Genomic DNA, 10,735 nt, shown 5'->3' with positions numbered 1-10,735 from the left:
ATATATATATATATATATATATATATATATACATACATACATACATACACAGACACATATATATGTCATGATATTTACTTTGTGTTTAAGTAATACTGAATTACTTGTATTTTGAGTTGTATTATGAACAATAAATTCAAGTATAAGTGCGCATATCACAACCTTCATACAGTTACATTCTAAATTCAATTAAACTACTTTATTAATGCATGTCAATAAAACTGATATCAAAATATCATCAATAAATGAAGTATTAATTTCCTAATTTCCAAAGGAAAAATTTATATCTTTGCTTCTCTGTATCACATGATGTTTCTTCACTCCAGATTGCTCATTTTAAGTTTTTTCTACCCCTATATCATCATCTATCTCCCATAAATCATACACATATCCTAAAGATATTTTTAAGCTAAAATATAAATTCCTTGCCTCTAATTTTCCACCTTAATAAATCAAGAGATATTAAGTACTTATTTAATTGATTCTTGAAACTGTCAGTACTTGGTGAAACTCCATAAGGATAAATGGTTAAACCATGAATAGATGTAAAGTTTTTCTTCGAGCAAATGGTTTACTTACATGATCAGACGAAAGGTTTTAATCTAAAATATGTCTACCGTAAGAAATGTAAAGTTTTCATGTAACAAAGTGCCCTATCTTACATGGGTAGATGTAGTTTTTTTTTAAATTGGTCTACTTGCATGGTCAGATGAAAGATTTTACATGAAGAGATGCAAAGGTTTTACTCTAAACATTCTCTACATCTATAGATAAAGAGATGTCCTAAATATTGCTCACCACAGCAAACAAAAAAGATGTGAAGTTTTTATTTCATAAAATAGTCTACTACTACTTACAAGAGGCGAGATGTAAAGATTTATTCTGAGAAAATAACCTACTTACATAATCAGAGGAAAAGTTTTAATCTAACAGATGTAACATTTTGGAAAAAATGGCCTATTTAATGCATGGTAAAATGAAAGGTTTCACTTTACGAATTGTCTACATAAACACACGAAGAGGTGCAGTTTTATTTGAGAATATGGTTTACTTACATGGTCAGATGTAAAACTTTTAATATAAAAACTAATTAGAAATTAAGAACTATTATTCAATGTTGTATAAGTAAGTGTAGCTCTAGGGGGTCTGGACCCCTCCTCCATTAGTTTTTCCAAAATTCATAAAACAATATCCAAACATCCTCACACCATCATAATGTACAAAAAGAAAAATTAGATCTCAGTGTTTTTATTTGATTGGACAATTAATTCCCATAAATGCTGTCTTAGAGTTTTCAGAAATAAACAGTTGGAATCTGCAGTACTCCAGTTAAAGCCTCAGCCAATAAATGATTATTTCTAAAATAACATGAAAGTTCATTAAGCATTACCATGGTAAGCTTTCATGCCTTGCCTTTTCCATACACTTTAACGATGTGTTTAGACATTAGAGGTTCATTTCCTCAAAGTATTATATAAGATATTTGTAGCTCTTAAAACACAGATTTGATAGATTTTAATTGTTTAGAAGTTAAAATTGCCGTGAAAAAGATGTTTTTTGTACAGATGATATATTAAATAAGTGAAAATGCAAGTGATATGACTGTATAAGTAGTAACTATTAAAAAAAAACAACTAAAAATAGGCACTCCGTTTACCAATGCTATAATTTATTTTCTAAATATGATTATAAATAATAATAACTACTTAATGTTAATTAAAAGATTCAAAATGTTTGTTTTTAACTACTTTTATTTTCATATCAGTCCTCTTAGTAGCAATAAAGATATAAGCTTTGAAATTACTGGGTTATAACCCAACTAAGCTAATCATTTACAAAATATCCTTACAGTATTTTAACTTTGTTTGACTTACTTAGGTTATTTTAGGACTACATGGTCAACACTAATTAATGCAAAATACAATATTATTATCATGAAATTCACTTCTTTCATGTAAAAAATACTAAAAATTTGGCTAGTGTTACACAGCTAAGTTTTAAAAACATAACTGGTATATTACCATCATTGTAAATATGAAACATTACTGCAGGTAATGTGGAGAAGTTAAATGTTGTTACTTGTTAATGCAATAATATTATACTATCTAAATACTATCTTACTCATTTCCTGATGATTTTTTAAACTTTGTGTTTGAGATAAAAGCTTATTTGCACGGTCACATGAAATGTTTCACTCTAAAAATTGTCTATCTTAAACACGAGGAGATGCACGTATAACTTTATTTGAGAAAATGGCTTACCTACTTGCATAAAGATATGTAAAGTTTGTATCTGACAAAATATCCTGCTTATGTGGTCAAATGAAAGGTTTGACTCCAAACATAATCCACCTTAACATGTGAAGAGATGTGAAATTTTTACATGCTGAAATAGCCTATTTACATGGACAGATGTAAAATTTTATTTCACAAAGTGGTCTATTTATGTTGTCAGATGGAAAGTTTTTTTTTAAAAATTGTCTACCTTAACAAGTGAAGATATTTTAAGTTTTAATTTGAGTAAATTGCTTACTTACATGGTCAAATGAAAGGTTTTACTCTAAAAATTTTTGCATCTTAACAGATGAAGGAACGAAAAGTTTTATTAGACAAAATGGTTTAATTATGTTATCAGATATAAAAGTTGTTTTTGATAAAATAAACAATTTATGTGATCAGATGTACAGATTTATACTAAAAATTGGCCACCTTAACAAATAAAGAGATATGAAGTTTTTATAAGTGGAAATGGTCTACTTATATAGTCAGACGTAATATTTTTACTCTAAAAATTTCAACTGGAACACATTAATATATTTAGCTTTTATCTGAGAAAATGTCCTAATTACATGGAGTCATATCAAGTTTTTTACTCTAAAAGTTGTCCACCTCAACAGAAAAAGACATGCAAGGTTTTATTTAGAAAGTAGTTTTACTCTAAGCATTGTCTACTTTAACAGTGAAGAGATGCAGTTTTTATTTTAGGAAATACCCTACTTTCATGGTCAGATGAAAGGTTTTTCTAAAATTCCTCTACCTTAACCTGTTAAGGATGGGCCTGCCTCTTTTGCACATATTACGATGTTTTACAGTTACATTCAAAATGTAATTAAAAATTTTACAATCAACATAAAGTTGAACATCATTAATACAAACTTAGTTACAACAGAAAACTGCTTCAAACAAACAATACAACGAAGTTCCTTTGAAATACCATTTTAAGTACACATTGTTTAAAACGAAGTTACTTACTATGAAACCCCATTTACAGTGAACTGATTTTTGTATTAAAACAATAGGTTTCCATATGTACAGTGAACATTTCTTGTACAATACAAGCTGGGAAACTATAAAAAAGACCGACTATATAGATTAATTGCTTCTCATTAGCATGAAAAGGCACGAGACATAAGCATTTAAACTGTTAATACAACAAGCCAAATGGAAACTCCCCATTAGGAAGCCATTATTTTAACAGTGGAGGTTTTGCAGGTTTATTATGATTAGTTATTTCAAAATTACTCCATTACTCCCCAAATTCATGAATAAAGTGTGAAATAGTGGTGCTACGATTTTAAATAAAGTGGCGCAGTTTCATCAACGAAACAGCACTTCATGTATCATCTTCAAGATGTCAACAACTCATGTAACTACTAAGCGGCGTGCTTTATCATTGGACTACAAAGTCCAAATGATCAAAGCTATTGAGTCCAGTAGTTGTCATGGCAATGTCTGTAGAAATTCGATGTGAAGCCCAGTACACAGTCTACAATTTTGAAGAAAAAGTCTGATGTTTTGAAAATTTATGAGAACAACAAAATCAAACTCAACCACAAACATTTCCACTCAAAAGCAGCACCAGCATATTAGAAACACAAATACTGACACACCCTTGAAGTAAATAATACCTACCACTTCAAAACTAAAATCAAGAAAACCTTTCTATAAATCAACGAAAGAAACCTTCAACATAAAGGAAGTTTGGAGAGAGGAATGGAGGGAGTGCCCTCTCAGGGGTGGAGACCTAGTGGGGGACCCCACTGAGCCACTGCCCAGTTTCTATCACCTAACCAGAAAGCAATGGACACAGGCAAACAGGCTGAGGTCAGGCCATGGCAGAACAGTGGCCAATCTGCATCGATGGGGTTATCGTGAATCCCCTTAATGCCCAGCATGTCAGGAATCCCCACAAGACACAGACCATCTCGTGTTGCACTGTCCAGTCACTGCGGTACCAGGGGAATATGGTACAATCCATTAAGTGAAGCGAGGCATTCATTAACTGGATCATGACTACGAATTTGGAGGTGTGAGAAAAAACTGAATCATCCCAACTTCAAAGCAATGGTTGACTGGAAAGATTCAAGTCTCGATATGGCATCACCTTTAATTCAGAGTGTGGCAAAGCTGCTGCTGTCAGCGATGATATGGTTGATGACTGGGTGTCAACATCATTACTGGTGCTAGTTGAAGGCTATGCCCCAAGAGATATTTGTAATGTTAATGAAACTGGGTTAATTTTGCACTCAATGCCTGATAAGACTTTAAAATTCAAAAATGAAGTTTGTTCAGGAGGAAAGAAAAGCAAAGAAAGAACCACCACAATGTTGTGTGCAAACACGGATGGATCAGAAAAGCTGACACCATTTGTTTGTCATAGGGAAATCAAAGAAGCTGCAGTATTTCAAGAATGTGAACTCTCTACTCCTCGATGAATGGATAGCAACTTATTCAGTGATTGGATATACAAGGAAGATAAGAAGTTCAAATGTCAGAAAAGTATTCATGTTCGTTGACAATTGCCCAGCTCACCCAGCCATAGACAACCTATAGTCGATAAAATTTGTGTTTCTCCCACCAAATACAACATAAAACTGCAGCTGGTAAACCAGAATGTGATCAGAAATTTCATGGACTTCAACCAAAAACAGGGTGTACAGAAAATTCTGGTGTTTCTCGATTCTGGAGAAAATCAACCAACAATTAACATAAAAGACACAATCAGTATGATACATTCATCGTTGCAGAAAGTTACAGAGTCCACCATTGCCAACTACTTCCATAAAATGTCATTTGCCCATGTATAAAATACTGCTAATCTCAGCATGGAAGGAGAGGTAGATACCAGTGCTGACAATGATAATTCCAGTAAAACTTTTGATGAGATCCCTGATGAAGAAGTCAGCTGTCTTTGGGAAAGCCTGTCTCGATGCCTCAAGTTCCCTGAGGTGTTATTTTTGGACTTTGTGAGAGCAGACAATGAAACTGAAGTTTGCAAGTCGCCATCTGATGATGACATTATTGTTTCCATACTGGAACAACAAAATGATGATTCTGATGAAGATGCACCATTATTCCCTGTCATTGCTGAAGAAGTGCCTTCAATGTCATAAGTCATGAATTGCCTAATAAAGCTATGCAGTTACCTCACGTTTCATGAAAATGTTCAAACAACCATTTTTACGCAGATTGAAGACATGATGTTTTCATGATGTCACTGTCAAACCCAGATTACAGACTTTATTAAGTAAGAATTTGCCTTTTTAAGTACACTGACATAATTCTGTCCAGACATACTGATGATGCAAATAATCCTCTTTAGTTGGTAATAAAAAAGATTGAAAGCTTAATTTTTGTGTTACCTGTATTTTTGCATGATGTGTAAAAAAAAACAAAAACATCACATTGTGAGGCATTATAATTATGGAAGCCATATTTGTTTTTCGTGAAAGCACCCATTGGTTATAACAAACTCCTGTTATAATGACAATCGACTGTATGTTAATAATATTGCATCAAAATATAGTTTACAAAACAAATTTCTATCTTATCTAAGTTTAATTTCTTACTTTCAAAATGAAATATTAAAATAAACATCTCAATCTTCACTTTTGTTGTCATGTGATGTGCGAGTGCTCTCAATTCTCTCCCTTTTAGTTTTTATAACATCAGTAGTATAGCATCTTCACTGTCTATGTGTAGCTTGCAATGTTCTAACATCTCCTTTTGCTCAGGTAACAATAAAATTTCCCAGCTCATAAGATCCTCTCATCTATCCTTAACTTTCAAGGCAGTTTTCAAAACCATGTTATCTTCTTTGATATAAATGCTCATATACACTAGAAAGAGATTACTTTTCTATTTCAAGCTTGCAACCACCCTTTTGAATTTGGAGGCAACAGACATTAGTCTAGAGGAAATGAGTGATGTGTGTGTGTATTTGTGTAAGTGAAGTTGATATTCATAGTATTAATGATTTTCTTATGCTTATTTTAGTTTAGTTAGAAAGTCTGTTCAATTATAGTTTCTAACAAACATTATTGTAAGTGAAAAAGCCAATAAGTGAAAAGAAACTCCAGGATACATATAAAGTTTTTACTCTTAAAAACTGCCCTCCTCAACAGAAAAAGACATGTAAGATTATACTTTAAAAATAGTTGAACTGAGGACCTTTTGCTAACAGATTCAATACTTTATCCAAGAGTACAAGCCATCCCTGTCTCCCTTCATTCAGAAAGCTTTTAATTATGAGTACAAACTTCTTACTACTTTGTGGTGTAGGGTCAGGCAATTAGTGGACTGATTTACCACCACCCAACCAAATTGTAAGAATCTAACTAAACTCACATATATATTTATTAATACTATATTTAATTGTAATTGAAGAAAGCTGATAATGTTTGTTAGAAAGTTTACTTTCATTGCTTCATAATCTGAATTAAATTATAGTTGTTTTTGGACATTCTGTTTTAGTGGGTTATGTACTATTTTATGTTCTAAAATGCATAACTGAAATGTGAAATAAAAGGTATGATAGTTCATTTCAGAGTCTGTTTACAAGAATCTGCTAATGTGTTCCTGTTATGATGTGTTGCTTGTTGGGAATGAATAAACTGTAAGTTGCACAAGCCACACAGACAAAAAAGTGCTTGTGAAAATGCAAACAACTGAAACTGTAAATATAACAAATTTAAAAATATCTGAATTGGTGTTAGCAAAGAATAAGAAAAAAAAAACTGTTCATTTTACTTCATAATCTTCAAAATTCCATTTTAGTGTACACTGATAACTTAACTACAGTTATTGTTAGGGTAAAGAAAATAACAGATAAAATAGTTTTGCCTTAAAAACTTTTGATATTAATTTAGGATGTTCTAGAGGTCATGCAAGTGAAATATGAAAACTGTAAGATGACAAAAAAGCATTTTTATTCTTAACATGAAAATCACCTTAAACTAAGACTGGCTCGGTAAAATAATTAGAAATTCACAGTCAAATATCTACTGTAAACACTTTATTAAAATTTTGGACTTTGTTTACAACAGACTTGTAATTTTAATAAAATCTTACCAACTTTCATGAAGATACACTTAATAAACTTAGAGTTGTATCTCATAGTTATGAAGCTGATTAAAATGACCAAGCTCAACAATATAGGAGTAAATTTTTTATTTGAGAAAATGGCATAATTACTTGCAGATAGGTATAGTTTTTATTTGAGAAAATGGCCTACTTACATGGAGATATGTCTCGATATCTGTTTTTTCCAAGGTTATCAGGAAAGTGAGATGCAGCAAAAAGCATTCCTGGTTTTTTTCTGTAAAGTTGCTGCAGTTGCAAAAAAAAAAAGTTAATTTTGAAATTCTATTCAATTTCATTTTTGGTTCTATTACTCTAACATATACAGGCATATAATATACTTCATATTTGTAGTTTGCAGTTTTTTGTTATGTTCTAAACATTCTTGAATCATCAAAAATTATACTGAAACAAACAAGTAAGTACTAGGACACCATCTCTTATAGACATTTGGGTTTACTAGGATGTCATCTCTTATGGAGGTCTGAGTTTACTGGGAACTATTTCCCATTATATTACCTTGATACAATGATTATTATATGAAATATGCACTTAACTTTAAAATTTTCATTACACACTATCACTTAGGTAAACTGTCATTTTTACAAAGATGTTAAACTACAGTGATAGAAGGTTAATATGAAATGAAGCATTTTTGTTCAAAATATGTGAGCTCTTATACCTATGTATATATTTTTTTCAATGAAATCATCCAGATAATTTACCAAACATATCTTCAATGTTTAAGTTTTATTTCTCAGTACCAATATTACAGTATAATTTTCAATATCAGTTGTGTAATGCTGACATACAGATATTTTTTTCTCTTTTTTATTTGCTCATTTTTCAATTTACAATCATTTTGAGATGATTTCTTTTATTCTTTTCTTGGTTCAAACAAACCTCAAACTGTGCAATAGCTGCTCCACTCTCTAGTCCTTCCCCTAATAATAACATGGATTCAGCAAGAGCATTGCAACGAGGAACACGAGCAGACACATGAGGAGCATCCGGGATATACTGAAAATCTGGTTCCTCCACATCTTCTCCAACATACACTATAAACATAAAGACCAAACAACTATTATAGAAATGTACTGTAAATCTGTTTCCTGCACATTCTCTCCAACATACACAATAGACACGAAGACAAAACCACTGTTAGAGACAAACATCACAAAAGTCAATAATCAGACTAAATACTATAAAACTGTGACCTAAGGAACTGCTACAAATGCACATACTATGACATAATCAGAGCTACTATTTCAAACAATGACCAAAATGAAACATGATGAGAAATACTATTATGAACACACACTATAAAACAATAATCAGAATAACCACTACAAACACACACACCAGAAAAATAAAGATCAGCACTACAAACATACAAAAACCACAAAGAGTGCTACTACTACAAAAATAATATAACAAAACAATAACAAAAACTACTATTAAAACAAATACCTTAATAAAACAAGGATCAGAACCTACTATTACATAGACACAAAATACGAAGAACAGTGAACTCAAGAAATGATGAATCCTCAACATGGTAGTTTCCGCATTAGTAAAACATTGGATTTTCCCAACAGTGGAAAGTGAAAGACTTACAGAAATTCTTTAGGGCAAAAAAAATGAAGGCACTTGAATAAATTTTAAAACTACCCAATGACATACTCAATACTGCATTCATTACTATTGTCCTAGTTTCAATAAAATATTCATAACTGTTTTTTCTGGAGCAGGTTGTAAAACTATAATTAATAATTGAATAAATAGAGTTGTTTAAACAACTCTATTTATTCAATTATTTACAAATTGCCCAGTGTCAGCTAACAATACGAAGAATTAAATTGTAGCGAAATGTTACAAGTTCTTCAAATACGTATAGAATGATAGGTTTTTCTTTTGTGAGTGTAAAACACTTAAATACACCAGTATAATTAATAATAATAAGACTGAAGACACTTATAAATATACACATTGTTTATTCTAATAAAATTAACCATTTCTAACTAGTATAATGATGCTCAAATGGCTTCTACATTTTTGCGATTCTTGAATGACTTCAAAGAGCTTATATTGGTAGCAAAAAATAACTCAGAAAATTTTAGAGAGTGGACAACTCGACTTTCAAGATTCAACTTAAAAATAGCCCTACAAGCTTCACAGGAGTTTGTTTAGTGGCTGTGCATAGATTTTGGCAAAGTATACCTAGCCATTTTTACTGTAGGCTTCAGTGCTTGAATGTCTTCAAATACAAACTTGGCCAGTATTGATGAAATAACCAATAAAATCTCTTTCAAAAATCAACATAAAAATAGTCCTGCACAAGAGTTTTTTTTACTAGGTTTGAATAAAATATTCATAGCCATTTTCTCTGCAGGCTTGTGAAACAAGAATAATGTGAATACTAATAATATGAAGAACAAAAGGATGAACTTTGAATTTTGTCTAACAATTGGAATATAAATTTTTTTGTTATTATCAATATTGTAGTGGCCTTAGCCATTGAGACAGAAGGCCTTGAGTGCTGTTTCAAAAACAAATCTGTACCTGATGATGCCTTTACTGGCAAAACCACAGTCATGATAAATGATGTATTTGTTAAATGTACAGTTGTCTTGTTTTTCCCCAATTTTGTAATTATGGAATTTCACAAATTACCAACAGTTTCAAGTATCAATTACATAAAACTTTATACTTTATGTCATTTTCTCTAGTCTAACACTATAAAAGGTTGGTGAATTTGACCAAACTTTTAACCACCAAAAAATAAATATAAATATATTTAAATCTTTCTATAAATCATTCATCCTAAGTAGCTTTAAACTCGTAACAGTATACATCTACTTATAATTAAATTTTATTGTTTAATTGCCCTTTGACCCATGTTTAACTACTGGTGTGGCTGTTATAAGTTGTAAATCACTTTGCAAATGTACACTCAGTGGTCACAAGTAAATAGACACCTAATTTTTTGTCATTTAACTGATTTATGCTAACTAATTTGTGTTCACAGAGCACAATATAAATGAAAATGGTTCGCACACTAATTATCTTGTGCTACAACATGCCTAGAACTCAAGGTTCTCTCAAATTGTCAGATTTTGTTAGAGGAAGGATAGTTGGTTAAGCAGATGGTGGAATAAATCAGTGGCAAATTTCACAGAATTTGGGAATCTCCCTTCCGACAGTCAACAGAATCATCGTACAGTTCGGGAAACATGGCAAGGAAACAACTGAGCAGCGTCCGGGTCATCCTGGTCCATCGGAGAGGACAAAAAAGGGCTGTCAAGAGGAGCATGCAAATGGATCCCAGATTAATGACTGCAGAAGTGGCCAAAGTTGGTGGGATGAGCCCGAAATCT

The 10,735-nt window shown here is 31.6% G+C and overlaps 1 protein-coding gene across 1 annotated transcript in view; it reads right to left on the bottom strand.

The window, feature by feature from the left end:
- The window catches only part of LOC106459945 (tyrosine-protein phosphatase non-receptor type 4-like), a 265,493-nt gene that overhangs the window by 35,340 nt on the left and 219,418 nt on the right, over window positions 1–10,735 (bottom strand). Inside the window, exons 22-23 of the mRNA XM_013919617.2 lie at window positions 8,262–8,416; window positions 7,517–7,607 (exon numbers count right to left, since the gene is read on the bottom strand). Of these exons, the coding sequence (XP_013775071.2) occupies window positions 7,517–7,607; window positions 8,262–8,416 (246 nt within the window). The remainder of the gene's footprint in view (window positions 1–7,516; window positions 7,608–8,261; window positions 8,417–10,735) is intronic.

The sequence above is a fragment of the Limulus polyphemus genome, unplaced genomic scaffold (genome assembly GCF_000517525.1).
Source record: "Limulus polyphemus unplaced genomic scaffold, Limulus_polyphemus-2.1.2 Scaffold685, whole genome shotgun sequence".
NCBI classification, from domain to species: Eukaryota; Metazoa; Arthropoda; class Merostomata; order Xiphosura; family Limulidae; genus Limulus; species Limulus polyphemus.
The sequence above is the reverse complement of the archived record's forward strand: the minus strand, read 5'-3'. Positions and strand labels throughout refer to the sequence as shown.